General features: G+C 41.7%; 1 protein-coding gene across 4 annotated transcripts in view; it reads left to right on the plus strand.

The window, feature by feature from the left end:
• Slco5a1 (solute carrier organic anion transporter family member 5A1) overlaps nucleotides 1–20412 on the plus strand; it is a 200230-nt gene that overhangs the window by 172292 nt on the left and 7526 nt on the right. For all 4 annotated transcript variants that reach the window (XM_076924350.1, XM_076924353.1, XM_076924351.1 and 1 more), the window contains 3 exons: nucleotides 12637–12796; nucleotides 14691–14932; nucleotides 17579–17643. In XM_076924350.1, coding sequence (XP_076780465.1) covers nucleotides 12637–12796; nucleotides 14691–14932; nucleotides 17579–17643 — 467 coding nt within the window. The remainder of the gene's footprint in view (nucleotides 1–12636; nucleotides 12797–14690; nucleotides 14933–17578; nucleotides 17644–20412) is intronic.

The raw sequence follows: 20412 nt of genomic DNA on the forward strand, positions 1-20412 counted from the left end.
CCCCTGGCTAATGCGAGACCATTTCAAAAATCAAGATGGAGAGTTCCTGAGGAGCAGCACCTCAGCATGTGTGCGCATGCATCTGTGCACACATGTACTCATGTGCACACACAAAGTGCAGTTTCGTGTGGGTACACATACATGTACCCACACGAAACTGCACTGCCACCAAAACCCATCAAGTGTATGAAGTACAATGCACTGTGGAAGTCTTGAGTTCCCACTACCCACGTTTCCAAACTAGACTGAATAATGCCTTTTCTTCCATTTAATGCTTTCTCATAGAATACATTTTCTTTGTTTTCCCTCCCCCAGCCTCCCCACCCACCCAGATCCTCTCATTTTCCTACTCAGGCAAATTCATGTTCTTGCTCTTAAAAATATCAAAACAAACTGTAAGACAAAAATCCTAGAACAAAACAAAATCCCATACAAAACAAAAACTATGGAGATTTATGGTGTCCAACTGGTCCTGAGCACGGGGCTGCCCTAGACTGTGCCTGATAGACCTGGAGACACTTCACTGGGAGGACTGAGTTTCCTCTCCCAGCAGGTAGCAATTGCACATTGCTTCTTGGTTAGGGATGGGACTTTGTGTCCACTTCCTCTTCTCGGTGCTGAAATTTTTGTCTGTTTGAACCTGTGCAGGTTTTGTGCATGCGGTTAGTTTCTGTGTGATTATAGGTGTGTCAGCCCTGCTGTGTTGGGAAGATGCTAGTTACTTGGAGTAACCTATTAACTTTTGGCTCTTAAAGTCATTTTGCCTTCTCTTTTTACATGAATTCCAGAGTCTTGAGGGGAGGGTTTGGTGAAGACATCTCACCTTAGATTGAGTGCTCCAAAGTCTCTCACTCTCTCACTCTCTTGCACACTGTCCATTTGAGGGTCTCTGCAAGATGGCAATTAACTCATCTCTGCTGAGGGTTGACCAAACACTGGTCAATGGGTATAGCAATATATCATTTGGCATAATTTTGTTGCAATTTTCCTTTAGCAGAGTAAAAGTAGCAAGTTTTCCCTTAGGCCCATGTTCTATCTAGTGTCTGGGCAGTTTAGCAGTGTCAGGAATGGGTTCCGTCTCATGAAGTGGGCCTTAAATATTTATTTTAAATGTTTAAAAATTTATTTTTGTTTTTTGTATGAGAGCATGTCTGCATGTATGCCTGTATGCCAGAAGACAATATTAGATCACATTATCACATAACCAAAGTGGAGAGCTGCCATGTGGTTGCTGGGAATTGAACTCAGGACCCGCAGAAGAACAGCCAGTGCTCTTAGCCACTGAGCCATCTCTCCAGCTCCAAATCTAATTTTGAAAAGTGGTTGACTGCCCCTATAACATTTGTGGCACTATTGCACCAGAGGATGTTACAGGCAGGTTGTTGGTTTAGGTCATAGGGTTTATTAACGATTACTTTCTCCTTAGGTAGAAACAATAAGTGCTATCTTCAGCAATTGAGCCATCAGGTCTTGGAGACCAATAGCCTTGACAATAGCCTGTGACCTTTGAGGGAAGAATGACTCAACAGACTTGGCTGTGTAACTGGAAATTAACACTGGTGGCATAAGGTGTTTGGTTGGGGCATTGTCTACCTCATTATATGGTAATTTCACTTAAATTCTTACATTTATGTACAGAACTTTAGGGCACTTCTACAGTAGTCAGCTTCTGGTGGTTTTTTTTTTTTTTTTGAAAGACCTTTAGTATTAATTACCTCCCCCATATTTCCTCTTTAACTTGTCCTCCAACCCCCTCATTATTTAATCCTCCTAGTTTAGTTTCTTTCTTATCTTTCCGTAATCTATATTGTTTTCTTCCTTTCCTTTCCTTTCCTTTTCCTCCTTCCTATACAGCACTAGTTGGCCTGTAGCTCATTTGTAAATGAGCATGGCCTCAAACTCACAGAGACCCTCTCTCTGTTTCTGCCTTCCAACTGTTGGATGATAGGTGTGTGTAATCACACCTGGCTAAGGGTTTCGTTCAGTTTTGTGTATCTTTCCAAACTTTCTTTACATATAACACTTAAGGATACCTGCTTTGATTTCTTTTTTTTTACTATTTTATACTTAAACTATAATAACATTTGACAATTGCTTTTCTGAGCTTTGTTATTATGTAGCAATATGTTTGGATATTTATATACCATTAGTAAAAATATGTAACAAGCCAGCTCTCAACCCAGAACGTGTTAAATATTCTTCCTCATGGCTTGCATACATTACTAACTTGTGAGAATGCACAGTACCGTTATAAATACTATTATCCTGAATTTACAGGTGACTGATGATTTGTTCAGTTTTAGCCACGTCACTTTCTCACCAAGACTTCCCCTCTTCACTTCAGGCACATTACTCCTCCTCCTCATTTCTTTATAGCATTTGACACATCTGAAGCTATTTTGTTTAATTGGTTCCTTTTTCGCTTACCTTCTTGACCTAAGTCCTTGAGATAAGCTCTTTTGTTGACTATACAATAGCTATGCCTCTCACATCTAAAACAGTCATGAAGATTTGTTGTATGGATGGATGGATAGATGGATGGGTGGATGGATGGGTAGATGGATGGATGGATGGGTGGATAAATAGATGGATGGATGAATGGATGGATGGATGAATGGATGGAGAGATGAGTGGATGGCTGGATAGATGATGGATGGATGAGTGGATGGTTGAGTGGTTGGGAGGATAGCTCGGAGGTTGGATGGTAGGTGTGAAGAGCTAGATATCTCCAAAGGATTTTGCTCATTTGTTACGCTGCCCACTTAATGAAACCTTTTAATTAAATACATCCTTCCCCCCTTTTACTTAAGAAATATTCCTCCTACTATGCCTGTACCTTTTTTTGCCTCTGTCTTAGTCACTGCTTTATTGCTGTGAAGAGATAACATGACCAAGCAACTATTGTAAGAGAGAGCATTTAACTGGGGCTTCCTTACAGTTTTAGATATTTAGTCTATTATCATTGTGGCAGGAAGCATGGCTATATTCAGGCAGGCACTGGAGCGGGAGCTGAGAACTACATCCTGACTGACAGGCAGAGATAGACTCTGGGCTTGGCATGGGCTTTTGAAACCTCAAAGCCTACCCCCAGAGACACCTGCTCCAACAAGACCATGCCTTTTAATCCTTCTAATCTTTTCAAATAGCTCCACTTCCTGGTGACTAAGCATTTACATATATGGGCTTATGGGGCCCATTCTTATTCAAATCTCCACATTCCATTGCCTGACCCCCATAGGCTTATAGCAATATTATAATGTAAAAATGTGTTCAGTCTAACAGCAAAAGTTTTCATAGTCTATTGCAGTATTAATACTGTTTAAAAGTCCAAAGTTCAGAGTCTCTTCTGTGACTCATGGCAATCTGTTAACTGTAATCCTCTGTAAAATCAAAGTAAAAAAGCAGACACATACTTCCAACACACAGTGCCACAGGATGTACATTAACTTCTTAAAAGGAAGGAAAAGAAGCACAGTGAGGAAATACTGGACCAAAGCAAGACTGAAAACCGCCTGGGCAAATTCCAAATTGTGCATCTCCATGTCTGATGTCAAAGAATTCTTTAGATATCCAACTCTTTTCAGCTTTGTTGGCTATAACATACATCTCTCTCTTGGGCTGGTTCCACATCCAGTCTGCAGCTTTCATTGACAAGCATCAGACAACTCTGGCATCTCCAACATCTTGAGATTTCCAGTACAATCCAGGCTTCACCTTCATGGCTTCATGGAATGGCCTCGGAGGGCCTTCATGAAGAGATATCCCTGACACATGCCTGGCCTCAGCAGCTCTCCTTAGCCATGGAGGGAGATTCTACAACCCCTTTCTTATATCCTTGACACTAAAGCCAGAACCATATGGCTGAAGCTGCCAAGTTCTGTTACTTGCTGGGACTGGAATTTGGCATCTTTGTTCAATTACATTTGTATCACTTTTCTATTATTTATGGCTTTCTTCACCACCTACACTTTAATTCCTTTTCAAAGCTGGAAACATAGCTGGGTGGGGTCTTGCTCTGAGGTCACTACTCCCTTTATTTCATTTAGCATCAAGCTTTTCTTTAAACTTTTACTTCTCAAACTGTACATTTTGCAATTTTCCTTGCTCAGCTTGTTCCTTTTCATTATAGATCTGCATAAGAGTGACCACTAATAACCACAGGCCAGAATCAATACTAGGCTGTCTTGAAATCTCTGCCAATGTCATTAATCCAAAACTCTTCAATTTATCCTCAGACAGATTTTTCTTCCTTCCTTCTTGCTTCTTCCTCCCTTGCTTCTTTTTTTTTTTTTTTTTTTTTTTTTGGACAAGGGCAAAAAGCAGCCATAATTTTCTCCAAAATATCACAAGAATTATGTTCCCCCAAGAAACTGCTTCCATAAAAGCATCTACATGTAGCTACTGGGATCCCTCCCCCACTTGGTTCTGATTGGTAAATAAAGATGCCAACAGCCAGTAGCTGGGGAGGACAAACAGAGGTGGGATTTTAGTGTTTCCTGGGCTTGGGACAGGGAGGAGGAAGAAGGAGAAGATTCTCCATGCCAGGATAGTGTGGAGGAGAGGAGAGATGCCATACCTGAGAAGAGTGGAAGACAGAGAGGCATGTGAAGGAGCTGAGAGAGAGGGAGAGAGAGAGGGAGTGAGGAAGAAAGAGAGAGAGAGAGAGAGAGAGAGAGAGAGAGAGAGAGAGAGAGAGAGAGAGAGAGTGTGAGTGCTAGCTTAGTCCAGAGGACTGTCCAACTGGTTCCAGGGCTGCCAAGATAGAACCCAGAATTAGTAAGTGATAACTTGGGGTTAGTCATATGGTCCAATGATTTTGCTGTTTAAGGAATATTAAAATATAAATGCTATACGTGTGTATTTCATTCAGGAACCTAAAGCATTGAGACTGGTAACGAACCCACCGCTGGGATTTATTAATTATTTAATTGTACAGGCCACTTACTAATTTTCACCCCCTCGTGAGCTGAGTCATTATAAGCTCCATTGTTTTCAGCACCACTGTCTTTCATGATCCAACTAGGATGGCCCGACAGTCCTGCTTAAAATGTTCAACTGCTATTTTTTTGTCTAAATTCATGAAGCTTTTATATTCTACAACAACGTGCTAAGGCAAGTTACATCAATTCCCCACTCTATGGTACCAACTTCTGTCTTAGTTACTGTTGTATTGACGTAAAGGGACGCTATGACCAGCCAGCTATTATAAGAGAAAACACTTAGTAGTTTATTATCATCATGGTGATGGCATGCAGGCAACACAGAAGCAGTAGCTGAGAACTCCATCTTGATCCATAAGTAGATAGAGAGAGACTCCCATCTTGGCATTGTGTTGAAGCCTCAAAGCCCACCCCAAGTGACAAACTTCCTCCAACAAGGCCACACCTTTTAATCCTTCTAATTCTTTCAAATAGTATCTCTTTCTGGTAACTATGCATTCAAATAAATGAGGCTATGGTGGCCATCCTTACTCAAATCTCCACAGCCTCTTCATTTTTCCTGTGGTTTCCAAGGTACTTGTTATTATTCTGTTTGAACTTATGGAATGGGTTTCTCTGTGTTAATTTTCTTTGGCATATCTCATGTACATTTTTGCTCTGAGAGCTTTTTTTTTCCCCAAAAGCCTTGTTTTAAATTCTTCATATAGTTTTTAAAATTTTGAGGATCATTTTTTTCTTGTTGGTTCTTCATTGCCCCTTTTTCTTGGCATCCTGGTATTTTAGAGAGTAAGGTCTCCTTAGGTCTCTTACAATTAGGACTTTTATCTCTGCTTCTCTGCCTTACATCTTTTGGTTTTAAAGGTTTTTTTCCTATGCACTGACAATTATCTTCCAGACTGTTAGCACTCCGGCTGTGCCTCAACATATGCCTGTTTCCTATGCCATCCTCAGTACAAGAATGAAAGGGTTCGTCTCTGTGGTCAACATCTAGAGAAGTTTGGTTTCTTACAGTTTTTCTTAGAGCTTTTTGATGATTTTCTGGGCTCTGAATTGGAGCTGGTGGTAAGAACAGAGGTGAGAGGGAAGGGACCACTCATGGCTTAGCTTCCTCAGTGGGCTCCATTGTGTTCTCCTCCACAGATCAATGAGCTCATGGCTGTCTGCTTGCAACTATCATGAAGCTTGCTGCTAGTTTTTTGTTTCTTCAATAGTACATGATTGTATTCCTTGTACCTCTAATCCATATTGATTCCAAATGTATTTTTAGAAGATCTGTATCTTACCTGCTTTGGAACTACAGGTCCCCTCAAATCTTCTAGAGCCTTTGCTTAATATCATTGTGTCCTGCCAACCCCAAATCAATTGCTTCTTAGTTCCCTAGCATTGCCAGGGGAAATTATGTAACTGTGCTGATTGACTCCATAACAAATTCATGAGTTCCAATGCTAGCAGGTCCTCATCTTTGCCGAACAATCCATTTTCCTAGCCACGGTCAGCTTTCTTCCCCAAACTCATAATGATGGTTCTTTTTATTTTTGCTTTGTAATCCCTTTTCTCAGGTCTTTTAGTTTTGTTTTTGTTAGTGGGCAACCAGCTCCATGTTAGTGAGAAAGTGAGGTTTCTACCCCAGTTTTCTCCCAAGCCACCTTGTCTGAAACATTATTATTCTCAAAAGCAAGTATTAACTTTATTGTTTTCTAACTGTGTGACCCTCCCCCCCACCCACCCCACCACCACCACATACACTAACAACCTGCTATTGCTGTAACTTGGCTGTCTTCTCTGTACAAATGATGAAACCATCAATCTCAGCATGTTGAGAAGTTAAAATATCAGAGGGGAGAAAGTGAGACACCACCTCCTCCTGTATCCAGCCTCTAGCTTAGAGCATCTGGCTATTGTTAAACAAATGCTAATTGTCTTTATTATGAAGATTATTTAAGACTCATGTTTCCTTATCCGAAGGTGGACTTAGTGTACATTTCTTTCTTGTCCCTGTTCTCTTTCCTTGAGATCATGTAAAGCAACTCCATTCATTCTAGAATGCAAGAAGATGCCAGGCCGCTGCTTGTACACAAGAATGTTACTCAGTGTTGCTGAACCTCATTAGATCTCCATGTAAATAAGCATCTTAGAGCTGAGTGGTGGTGGCACACACCTTAAATCCCTGCACTTAGGAGGCAGAGGCAGGCAGATCTCTGAGTTTGAGGATAGCCTGAGTGAGTTCTAGGACAACCAGAACTACACAGAGAAACCTTGTCTTGAAAAGCCAAAAGCCCAAACCCCGCCAAACAAAAATGCATCTTAGGTACAGCACATCTGGCTGTGATCATTTGAGAAGGACCATCTTATCTTGGGGTGCCGGGCACTGCAGCAGGGGCCCCGGTGTCCCCACTTTCACTGATTTCAGTGACATTTGTGGATTAGCAAAAGAAAACAATCAGTTTTCACGGATAACGTCTCTGGCTACCACCTGTTTCTAGGAAGATACTCCAAGAATGATTAGAATGGGCAGTTTTGAACATCAGGACCTCTCTGGCAGGCCACTTTTAGAGTGTAGGTAAAGTGAGATTCTTACTGCCTTGGCTGGGTTTTCTTCCTTAGTGTACAAGCTGCTCAATGGCCTGTGGCTGCCTACCTTAGTAGCTTTAGTTTTCTGCCTGCTATTAAATTATATTTCTTCCCTTTTTCAAAGATGGGGTTTCTCTGTGAAGCCTTGAGTCATGTGGAAGTTGCTCTGTAGACCCAGCTGACCGTGAACTCACAGAGATCTGCTCCTGTCTGACTACCCACTGCTAGGTTTAAAGAGGAGTGCCACTGGGCCCAGCCCACATTTTAATGTTTTATCCTATAAAGTCAGGAAAGAGATAAATAAGGGAGAGGAGGCTTAACATCTGAAATGATCCTCTGTGGGTATAACCCAGTGACATACATATTATATGCTCAATAACCAGCACCCTTCAGGTTCGGCACCTAGATCTGTTTAAAGTGTTCCAACCATAATAAAGCAAAAATAAAATGTAAAGGGAAGTTCAGATTTGAGAAGTTGATGTGTTCTCAGCATGAAGATTCCAGGACTATAGCTGATAGCTGGATCCGTTTCTACTTCAAGCAATTCCATCCCCGACACCTGGATTTTCCATGCAGTTTAATTAGTGTGTTTGGACCCCCTTTGCTAGGGGGCTAGGGACTTGTAAGGTGTATCTTAACCATCTTACAGTCAAGTTTACATTTTAATGACAGCCATGGCTTAAGTAAGACTTTAAGTAAACACATTGCACAATGAGACCACCCACCTCCCTGCTCCCTCGACATTCAAATACTTCCTCCAAGTTGGTTTAAATCTGATGGCCAACTGCACTTCCAACCAATGCTGTCTCTTGACATATCATTTAATAGCTACAGCGTGAGAGATGATAGCTCTTCAGTCTATCAGATGTCATCTTTTTGTGCTTGCAGTTAAATCTACTATGCCATCTTCTTGTGACTTCAGTGTCTGGATGAAACTGTTTCCAGAGATGATTTCTTGAGCTACCAAATGTCTAAGAAAGGACAGGTTTCTGTTTGTGCAATGACAAGTGGAAGGCCTAGTGGCCTTCAGAGCTTGAGGTAGCCTGCTATGGTACAAGTACCTGTATAGTGTGATGGACTGAGTCTAACTGTCTTCCTACATACTAGTGGCAGACCTTTGTTGTCAAGTCGTGTTACACAATGATATGCTTTGCTGTTATATATCACTTTAAATAAACAGTTTCCCCTGGGCATTGATTGATAAAGATTAGCCAGTGTGTTTATTTATATTTGTATTAATATTATATTTATATTTATTTTGTTATTGACTCTTTAGGGCTAAAGACAGCCTTGGTGATTACTGGGCAGATCACTATATCTCACACAGTTTCTTAGTCTTTAAATTTAGCAACATTGTTAGATAATATCAGAGACCTCCTCCATTTTTCTAGCTCATGCTAGCAGTTTGGAGCATTCAATTGTAAAATATTTGATAATAAAGTCCTGAGAATCACTTGAAATTAAGTCACATCGACTCATTGGGCACAGAGACAGTGTACCTCAACTCCCAGTACTTGGGAGATGGAGAAAGGAGGTCAAGGTGTCATTCTCAGCACCATAGTGAGTCTGAGGCCAGGGCTACATGAGATACAATCTCAAAAAACAACAAAATGAGATTCACCTACCTTGATTCATAAGTTAACAGGGGCAGTTCATTTAGAAGGCTTCCTTGCCTGGAATCTTTTACAGTTTTGAAAGATGGTAACTGTTCTCTTTGTGCTGGTAAGTGCAGTGTCCCTGTGTATCTTCCCTGCCCATCATGGCTTTGCCCCTGACGAGTGAGGGATTTCTTAGTGCTTTGAGATGTGCCTACCCTGAGAATTCAGTGTGGCACATGGTTATAGAAGTGAAGTGGGGTGGGGTCTTGCATGGGGGTAACAGCCCGGGTTCTGGTGGGTTAATGTCAATCACATAGACACTCTTTAAAATTATTCCTTTTTATTTTTATTTCTTCTTTTCTCTCTTTTTACTGTACAGGTCCTGTGGGTATATTCTGGCTTCCAGTTTAAAGGTTTTATGGAATACCTAAATGTGCGAACGAGTGGGTCTCTGTGCCTCCATCCGTTTCTTGTGCCTTTTCTTGGGCTCTTTCCCTTCTGCTTGGTTGTTTTGTCCTATTCAGATGTGCTGACTTTGTTTTGTTATTTTATTTTAAATTGTCCCTTAGAAGCCTGATTATTTTCTAATGAAAGACAGATCCTGATGGAAGGAGACGTGGGGAGAAACTGAGAGGAATAAAGGAAGGGAAACCATAATCAGGATATTATGTGAGAAAATTTTCTATTTTCAATAAGAAAAGAAAAAAAGATTTTTTTGCAAATCATCCCCGCAGAGGTGAGCCATGCTGGCTGCCTTCTATTTCATTCCATGGCGACTTTTCCTCTTAATGACCTTTTTATGAATACGTACCTCCTTTCCTGCTAATTCTGCTTGTTGCCCTCATTTAATTACATTTTCGTTCTTAAAAGTATTGATGCTGCTGCTATTATTATTATTGTTATTTGAGAGAGGACTTTAGTGTATAGTCCTGGCAATCCTGGAAATTATGTAGACCAGGTTTGCCGTGAACTCACCACCCATGTCTTCTGAGAGCTAGGATTTTTCACTTTGTGTGTGTGTGTGTGTGTGCGCGCGCGTGCGCGCGTGTACATGCATGCACGTACACATATTCTTTAGTTGGGGATCCTGCAGAGGACAGTAGACATCTTCGTCCTTGGTAGGAATTTGAAGCGGTTCTAGCTGCCTGATGTGGGTGCTGAGACCTAAGCTTGGGTCCTTTGGAAGAACAGCGGGTGAACTTAACTTCTGAGCCACCTCTCCAGGTCCCTAAATCACTTTTCATGGAGTTTTAACTATTGTAATATTTCCCTGAAATAGACACCAACAAGACAGCCCTGAGAGGGATGCTCTTGCTTGTGTGATTGAAGTATACCTTTGATGTTGGGTTCAGGTTGTGCCTCTTGAGTGGACAGTCTCATAAGTGGCAGGCACTTGTGATGTGTGGCTGTTACACACAAAGAGTACACATGAAGGCAGAGTTGGCTGTCAGAAGGAAAATGCCAAGCAGCTTCTAAATAGCAGCAGTACCAACTGTTGACCTGGAATTAAAGTCTGTCATTTTTAGTGACTGAGCACACAGACTAATGAAAGCTCCTCTCTCTTGTCATGGCTTGCAGTTTAGTTGTTGAAGTGTTGGCGAGGTGGATCTATACCATATAGTATACTTCCACATGTCTATAGTTAACATGGCACCGGGCTTTGAAACCCCAACTTTATCATCTTCAGAATGTGCTTATTGGTTAGGCATCTCATCTTCAATCACCATTGACACTTGGGCTAGGCACCTGTCCCTTGCAGTGGAAGGTGGAGCTTTTCTGAGCATTGTGCTGTGTTCGGAGGAACGCTTGTATAACTCCTAACATATGTCCATAGCACCCCTCAGTTAGGACAACCAAAGCTATCTCCCACCCATTGCCAAAAGTCCCCTGGGTTGGAGAACAAAATTGTCCCTGTTGAGAACCACTTCTTTAGACTTATTTTGGTGTGTATTTAAACATTAAAATTCTTGATACTAAGAGTTTATAGTGCTGATCGTGTCTTGAGTTAGATTTCTTCTGTGGGGTGACTGGAAGGAGGAGCAGATTTATTTGGCGCTTGCTTTGGTAGGGGGCTTTCTTGATACAATTGCAGCACAGCTTTGGATTTGGTTCTCCACCCAGTTTGAGTTTGAGAAGCCCTAGAATAGGCAGCGCGTGTACTGTTTGTAGAGCAATGCATGTGATCGGGGTGGGCTACGCTAGGTTATTCTAACATGGTCACTGAAGCTAAGTCCTGACACAAGAGACATTCCCCAATATTTGTTGGATGGATGGGCAGTAGATTACGGGACAGATGCATGAAGCACCTACTCTGCTGATCTATTTGGCTTTAGGAATAGCATTTTATCAGTACTGCATAGGAATGGTGACAAAGTGACATAAGAGACACTGTCTCGGTTTGAATCCTTCAGAGACGCTCCCATTCTTCAGCGTCTCCCTGGACCCTGCCTGCCCCTCATTTACTGCCGGTTTACTCGATCTCCCCATAAAAATGTCATTTTTCTCTTTAGAGCTATGGTTTGAATGGATTTCCCTTGGGTGGAGTTTCTTGAACATACATGGTCCGTCACTTCTTTGTATCTGGCACAGTGACTCTATTGGGAAACAAGGCCAACCATGTTTGATTGTGAATTGCATTTGGGCATTTCTAGTGATTTCTGGTTAATCTTCCTTAGTTATTTCTGTCAAGCTAGTGACAAGATTCCTAACCATTGCAAATGACTTCCTTTTGGTTTTCTAAGATTACTGTGTTCCTTTGTAAATTATTCTAGAACAATTCAAGTTTCTCATGAATAAAACCTACACTGGTAGTTGTGGCTGATGGGTGGATTTTATATCTATGTGCTCACAATGATTTTAAAGGTTCAGTAATGAAATGTACTTTTTCTATTTCATAGTTCAAAAGTTCAATGTTTGACATGAAAATATGGTAATTAATTTGATTGGCTCATCGTGTAATATATATTGAAATAGCACAATATTCCACAAATGTATATAAGTTTATATATAGTATTATAAATGTATATATAGTATTATATATAAATTATAAATAAACTAAGGTAAGGTGTGTGTCTCAGTGCTAAAATTCATGCTTTGTGTGCATCAGTTGCTGGGTTTAATCCCCAATAGCCCCAAACCAAATTGAATGAAATAAATTGTCATCTAGACTTGTTAAGGCACAGAGCCAAGTGTTTCCCAACAAGGATCTATGAGGATTCAAATCACTGGACTCAGACATGAGATTGGTCTGTTGATGAAGGTGGACAATGAGGTTGGGGCAGCACAGATAATTATTTTTAAATCCATTTCATCTATTCTGATGAAAACAAAAACATTTTTTCCTTATGCTTTGTTGTGAATTTGTGGAAATAACTATAGAAGGTGGCTACTTCATGCTATCATACATTCGATTCATGGGAATATATTATCTCTAAAATAGACAATTCGCTTGCTGTCAAGACTGTTTCCTTATAATTCTGTTCTCAGTCTTGCTTAAGTTTTTCACTTTCTCTTTCTCCCTCTTTCAGACCTTCTCTGACCATGCCCCATAGGAATCTGACAGGAAGCTGTAATGTTAATTGCGGTTGTAAGATACACGAATATGAGCCAGTCTGTGGATCAGATGGGATCACATACTTCAACCCATGTCTGGCTGGCTGTGTTAACAGTGGGAATCTTACCACCGGGGTGAGTAGACTCCGTAAGTTCCTCTTTTAGTGTGAGTCCAGTATCTTGAGACAGGTGAAGGGACCCCAGGGACCCACAATGACTTCAGTTTCCCTTGTTCATGAGGCTCCAAATAGCCCTGCGGGCAACTCTGAAAAACACCTCCTGAGAGGCGGATTGTGCAGGGCTATCACTTTTGTCAAATGTGCTGGTAGGATCTGGATGTGGAGTTCTGGTCCTCATTAGCTGGCTCCTACTTGGCACCCATGCCAACTCAGGGAAACTTGATAAGGTTGGACTCTGGGCTTCCCGTTTGTTCCCCTGCCAGGATCTCTGTAATGGATCTGAAGGTCAAGGTTACCACAGTTGGCACTGAAAGAGACAAGAGGCTGTGGAGGCTGGTCCGCTAAGTGGAGGCTGTGCAGATGGGCAATGACCATTTTTCATAAGCCTGTCAGTTAACTTTCTCCTCCACCCCTTAACTTCCAGAGTAAAGATACTTCTGTCAGCTGAAGAATAGTCTATTTTGAGAATTCTCTCCCCTGTGAATTATAAATAGACCTTAATACTGTGGGAGAAGGTTTTTATATTCTACTCTATTCTTTACTGAGCCCAATTTGGTTGTTAGCATGAGGACAGACAAGAAGCGATTGCCCTAATTTAAAGGTTAAAATGCATTTGCTTTTTCTGTTCAAATCTAGAGACTATACCATTGACCTAGAGTTTAGGAGTGCTACTTTCTATTCTGAATTTGAAACCAGAGGGCAGCATGGAAATTATTATAGCTGGTTCCCAATGACGAGCTCTGGAGTGTGACCCTATTGAAGTCAGGAGATCATTTCTTTGCAGTGATCCCCCTGTTGCATGGCAGTGAATGAGACCTTGTGGGCACATTGTTATATTATAAAGGACTGGATTCCTTAATGGTCTAAATAGCCAAACGCTCTATGCCTAACCTGCTCTTACCACTGTCACCATGAGAACTAGTTCAGCTAATTTTCATGGAGTAAAAAGTAACATAATTGGCAAAGGTTTCATTGGCCCGTTTAATATTTCTTACCTTGTTTCGGCAACATCAAGTGACTTCAAGAAGAGTTCCGTTTTGATCATTGTGTCTGTGCTCAGTAGACAGAGTGGGTAGTTACTGGAGAAGGCTTGGTCTCCTTTACCCCTCCGTCTTCAGTGCTCTCTAACAGCACGCCCTACATCAGTAGAGCTCAGATATGTGTTGGAGAAAACGAACAATCAGTGTGGATCACAGCAGGGATTTCAGACAGCTGGAGTCCGTCAGAGTCCAGAGAACTGGGCCAAGCCTACAGTACAGACTGAAGTGATGACAACTCTATCCTTCCACGTGGAGGTCACCAGCCTGCTGAGGGGACTGAAAGAGTGGCAAACTGAAGTAACCAGTGGGAAGTTCCTCATCACTGGGACTGAAGCCGGCATCCCTAGGCCACGCTGCTCTGCACACCAGAAGCCATCATGCGTGTGTTAGGAGTTTAACAGATGTTTATTTTAGGACTCACTGTGCGCTCAAATGTGTGCTGGGCACTCTGATGGGCACAGATAAAAATCGAGCTGGCTTCTGTTTTAAGGGCTTCAATTGGAGAGTCTATAAGTTCAACAACAATCAAAGCTGTGTATGTTTCTGACTCCACATGAGCACGTGACATGCCACAGAATTGAGGTTTGACGCTTCTTAGGGAAGTTTAGGCTTAAACAGTCTAACTAGGAGGTTTTGATATTACCAAGGCAAATGGTGACCTCTTAGTCCTGTTAAGAAAGTGTTTTATATGAAATATTTCACATTCTTTAAAAAGCCTATAGTTATTTTTAAGCATTCGAACTTTGTCAATATTCTAATGCCAGGCTTTATTTTTGATCAGCATACAACTTATCTTTATTTTCTACTCAGGTCCGAAATTACACAGAGTGTACCTGCGTCCAAAGTCGACAAGTGATCACCCCGCCCACGGTGGGACAGCGCAGCCGGCTCCGAGTGCTCATAGTGAAAACCTATCTCAACGAGAATGGCTACGCTGTGTCTGGGAAGTGCAAACGCACCTGCAATACCCTCATCCCCTTCCTGGTCTTCCTTTTCATAGTTACCTTCATTACAGCGTGTGCCCAACCGTCAGCCATTATAGTGACGCTCAGGTGAGAACAGGACCAGGCAGTGAGAGAGAGCATATTGCAGGAGGAGAGAAGCTAAGCAAAGCAGGGGATAGGAAAAGCTGCATGCAGGGGGCACCCATAAATGTTCTTCTGGGCTTAAGGGAGAGCTTTTATTTCAGAGAGAAAAGGATGGCTGAAACATTGTTTATTCTAGAATTTTTTTTTCTAGCTGGGCACTATTATTATTTATCAAACTTTCTCTCCAGCGCTTTTAGTGTCTGAAGCTTTTGTGCTATGAGGTTAGATTTCATGAGTTGAAAGCAGGTGTATGGGGCTGGAGAGATGGTTCGTGGTTAAGAGCACAGGATGCTCTTCCAGAGGACCTGAGTTTGATTTCAAGTACTTACCACACATAACCTTCTGTAACTCCAGTTACATCTGACACCTTCTTGTCCCCATCACAGGCACCAGACATGCAAGAGTGCACATATATACATGTGGGCATACACCTAAATTTAAATGTTAAAGGAAGGAGGGAAGGAAGAAAGGAAGGAGGAAAGCAAGCAAGTAAGCAAGCAAACAAGCAAGCCATCTCTATGTTAGCTTCAAAAAAAAAAAAAACCAACAAGACCCTCAGGCAGGGCAGGAATACTTTGGCAAAGTGACTAGATTATGAATATTGCAAAGGGTATTAGCTCTGGCTTCATGGATAGTTAATACTGCACCTTTGGGATCAGTGAGGAATTATGCTGGGCTTGCATTTCAAAATGCTGAGTTCATTGATTTTACTATTGTATAAAGTCCTGGAGCTGAATCAAGGACAGGATAGACTTGGAAATCTGAGCTTCCAGGTGGTCAGATTGGGCTTTCATTGCTGTATAGCATATCCTGGTTGGGTTTTTGTTTTGTTTTGTTTTGTTTTGTTTTGTTTTGTTTTGTTTTGGTTTGGTTTGGTTTGGTTTGGTTTGGTTTGTTTTGCTTTGGTTTGGTTTGGTTTGGTTTGGTTTGATTCTGTTTGGTTAGGTTAGGTTTGGTTTGGGTTTTGGTTTTTTTTTCCTAGGTGAGGCCTTGGAAGTTACCTTTGTTCTATTCCATTCAGATCAATTTATTATTACTTGCATTAAAGGCTGTGTATATGTGACTCTGCATACATGACCAGGTAGGAAAGGACACTGTTGGGAAGCCTGAAGGACACACTGTAGGTTAGAGGGAGCAGGGATGTGGTGAAGGGAGAACTTGAGGAAGGGAGTCCATCCTTGCTCCGTCTCTGCTCCCCAACCGGTTCTTCCATCTCCAGAGTGCAGGACAACTTGCCAGAAGCATCATGCTTGCTGAGAGTGGCAGCCTGTATCTCACACACCTGGCTTCTCTGAGGTGTCAGTCTGTGCCACACACACCTGGCTTCTCTGAGGTGTCAGCCTGTGTCACACACACCTGGCTTCTCTGAGGTGTCAGCCTGTGTCACACACACCTGGCTTCTTCCTCATTGGACATTGAGATAAACAGTTCCTGAATGGAAGAATGCAGGGCATGCAGGGCTCACTGGTTTACTCACTCTCAGCAGATCTTGATGGAGTAGCCATGTATGCAGAACTGGCAAATCACTCTGAGGCACTTATCTGAAATAGCTCATTCTTTCACCTCTGTAATTCTGTAAGAGGTGTGAAGTAGACTCTATAAAGATCACCTCATTGTACAGATGTTCAGAAGTGTTCAAGCATGGCAATTTATGAGTTGACTTCTAACACCAAATTTCCGAAGAGGGGGGTCTTTTAATCTTTGCTAATTGCAAAATCAATAGGTTCCAGTCTTTCCACCAAATGGAGATTACGTAGAATATCAATTTTCAGGGGGAGAATGTGGCTTGATGAAGCTTATTCTTTCTCTGGCTTTTCATGCATGTGCATGTGCGTATGTGTATGTCTGTAATTTCTGCTTTTACTTTGACTTAATTAGGATTTCGATTGTGATAAAACCCAATGACCAAAAAAGCAAGTTGCAGGGTGTATTTGGCTTACACTTCTACATTATAGTCCATCACTGGAGGAAGTCAGGACAGGAACTCAAACAGGGAAGAAACCTGGAAGCAGGAGCTGGAGAGGAGACCCTGAGGGGGTGCTGCTTACTGCCTTTCTTCTGATAGCTTGCTCAGCCTGATTTCTTATAGAACCCAGGATCACCAGCTCATGACGGCACCAACCACGATTGAATGGGACCTTTCCCGTCAATCACTAACTAAGAAAACACTCTACAGCCAAATCTTATGGAAGCATTTTCTTTATTGCGGTTCTCTCCTTTCAGATTGTGTCAAGTTGACATCAAACTAGCCAGGACATATTTTCCCCCCAAGGAATTATGAGAGTGGTTTTGGTTGGATACAGCTTCAATCCTAAAACATTCTTACAAACAGATAAAAAGGGACTGCAATGGTTAGGATAAATTTTTACAATTTTCTTAGTAGAAGGGATGGGGGGGGAGGGTCCCATTAAGAGGAGCTTCCTTCTGGAGCCATCTCCAGCCTGTGATTTACTAAGGGAATCTTAGTTGGTGATGGTTAGTTTATTGTAGTTAATTAAGTATTCTGGGAAGGTCCCTGCTTTGCTTATGGTTCTTTCTAAGGCAGGCTTGGCCTGATAGAAATTTTCTTGGAACCATTGTTCTAAACCATTTTCTCCTTCTTCCCCGAAGGTCTGTGGAAGATGAGGAAAGGCCGTTCGCGTTGGGAATGCAGTTTGTCTTGTTGCGAACACTTGGTATGTCCCTGAATTTCCAAGTGGGCCCTTAATTCCTCTTTACAGCAGGCAAATGCTATGGTCCTTTAAAAACAGAAGTTGAGTCACTTGGTAATGGTTGTTGTAGAATCTGACAAGATCAGAGGACACTTCTCTATTTTTTTTTTTTTTAATTTCAACTAAAAGTTCACAATTTCCCTTTGACTCTAAATACAAAGGTGTACAAAATTCCCCCAGAGTTTTCAGTTGTAAGAAATCGAATTCAAGAGCTTTGTAATGAGTTTGTTCTCTTGGTTTTTTGGTCTCTTGATGTGCCTTGTGACAGGACTGTGAGGGAAACCGGGTGCATTTTACTTGGGGCACTTTCAGGCTTACTGTTTTAGTGTAATTTTATTGGCTTGTTTGAAGTGTACACTTGCTGAGTTTTCTGAGGCAAAGATCTTAATAAAAAGCAAAGAAAAAGAGAGGTCAAAAAAGTTCACAGAGGCTTTGCACACCAACAAGAAAAGCTCCGGGTGAACACAGCAGAGGTTAACCCTTAGGAAACTCATCACTCCTTTAAGTTTTGGTACCTAGTGGGGACCGCCCGCCCAGTCGCCCAGCCCCTACTCATCCTGCCCACTTACATCCTGATCTGTTTTGATGCCCATCGGTCGACTTCCTCAAGTTCATATTCCCTTAAGTGGCAGTCTCTTGTTTCCCTCAACTGCTGTTTCCCTTGACTAATCAAAACCATTGTCCATGGGACAAAGGGGGAAAACTGGTTTGTTTTTCATTCACGGTTCAGTTTTGAAAGGTGAAATATCTTTAAGTGGCCTCTTTTCTGAAGCATTCACATTCCCTGGAATTGTGTTTGCAGTGAGTGAGGGTTGATGGCCCTGAGGTCAAAGCTGACTACTTTCAATAACTTCCAGCAGGAATAAAGAAGAAAAAACCTGGTGTGGCTTCTTTGGTGTCAATAAGACTTGGAAGGTTTTTGATGATTCTTTTTTTAAAAGTAGGCTGGTTAAAAAGGATTTCAGATAAAATTGCACACAGTTAGGAATTATGCTTTGTGCTTTCTGCCATAAACAGAAAGGTGCTACTTTTGTTGTTTAGGACTTTCACACTTATTTATTTATTTATTTATTTATTTATTTTTCACTGGGTCTTGCACTGTGTGTGGTCTTTGCTGGCCTGGAGTTTCTTAAGTACATACTTTTCCATGATGTCTTGCCTTCTCCTCACAGATGTTGAGATTACAGGTGTACACCATATTGCCTGGCTAAACAGATAAAACATGCATTCAGTGTTTTCAGTTTTCTAATAGTTGTCTTTAACTGGAGAACTACGAATGCTTTTCAAAGATAGGAATTTGTCAAAGTGATGATTGTCTTGAAAAAGAGAGAAAAAATACTTTTTTTTTTTTTTGGCTCTGTTCTCTGAAGGGAGTTGGGTTATTTGATATGAATTTGGAGTAAAGATGAACCACCTGTAGAATCACTGCTAAACCAGGAAAGAATAACACCTGGAAAATGTTACTCAGCTTAAGTTTGTCTTCATTTATATTATGTGTGCAAAAGGATAGTTAAGGTAACCATCCAAATTTGATTTTCCCCAAATTAAAAACAAAACAACAAAAAAAGCCTTCTCAGTTCTTTAAGAAGCACACCATCTTACTACTAGGTTTCATTTTAAAGATTTACTTTTATTATTTTAAATTGTGTATATGTATGTATAGCTGTGTGTTGGTGTGGCATGGGAGTAGAGGTCTCTAAGGAAGCCAGGGGCATTGGATACCCTGGAGTTGGAGTGAGGGTGGCGGTGAGCTGCCTATGTGGGTACTAGGACTCTAGCTCATGACTTGGGAAAATCAGCCAACTCACTTAGCCACTGAGCAATCTCTCTAGCCCCTAGACCTTATTTTCAACAAGTACAAATTACTTACAAAGGCCGATTCACAGGCCCATTCATGAGATCTGAGGTGTCCTGTTTCACTTCATTCCTCTTTCTTCCTCCCCTTCTTCCTTGCTGCTTTAGTGCAGCCAGCTCTTACCTCTGTGCACGGAGCATTCTTGGAATGCTATCGAAGTTCTTAGCATGCAAAGCATAAAAAGTAATAGGCTCTGTATCAAGGAGTTTCTGTGGTGACAAATGGCCGAGGCTTTAATTTGAGTGCTCGATGGTAGTAGATAAAGTAGAGGTACATGCAAGACACAATGGTCAAAGAGTGGTGGCCAAGAGATCCAGGGATCAAAAGGAACAGCTCTTAGGCAAGTGAATGGGTGGGGGTACAATGTTGGCAAAGAGTGTGTAATGGGATTTTATATTTACTATATAAATAATATATATATATAATTCCACTTTCCTGTGGAATTGGAAGAGATGTCTGTTACACACAGCCCAGACAAGAGACATTCAACTTCTCCTAGGATTTTCAGAAGCTTCAAAGATGAACTGTTGACCAAGTACCCTTGTGAAGTGAAAATCTGAAGTGTGTCTTGTTAGCTGCAGTGGGGTCGGAGTGTAAGGCACAGTCCTCGGAGCCATCATTCAGTGGCCTGATGGGCTCCTTCTGGGACCTCCGCTTAGGAGACACGAGTCTCTTCACTGAGCTACAGGAAAGAATCTCAGCATGGGTCACTAAGAAGTTCAGAGGAGTTTATTAAGAAGACGCTTGACTAGACTTGAGCATGGCCATTCTGCTGGGAGGCTCTTAGGACAAAGATAGTCCACAACAATGTGTGGTCCTGGCCCTCTCAGGAGAGTTGCAATATAGCATCTTATAGCAGCCATGTATCAATTTCAGTG

Source organism: Arvicanthis niloticus, chromosome 25, assembly GCF_011762505.2.
Source record: "Arvicanthis niloticus isolate mArvNil1 chromosome 25, mArvNil1.pat.X, whole genome shotgun sequence".
NCBI lineage: Eukaryota > Metazoa > Chordata > Mammalia > Rodentia > Muridae > Arvicanthis > Arvicanthis niloticus.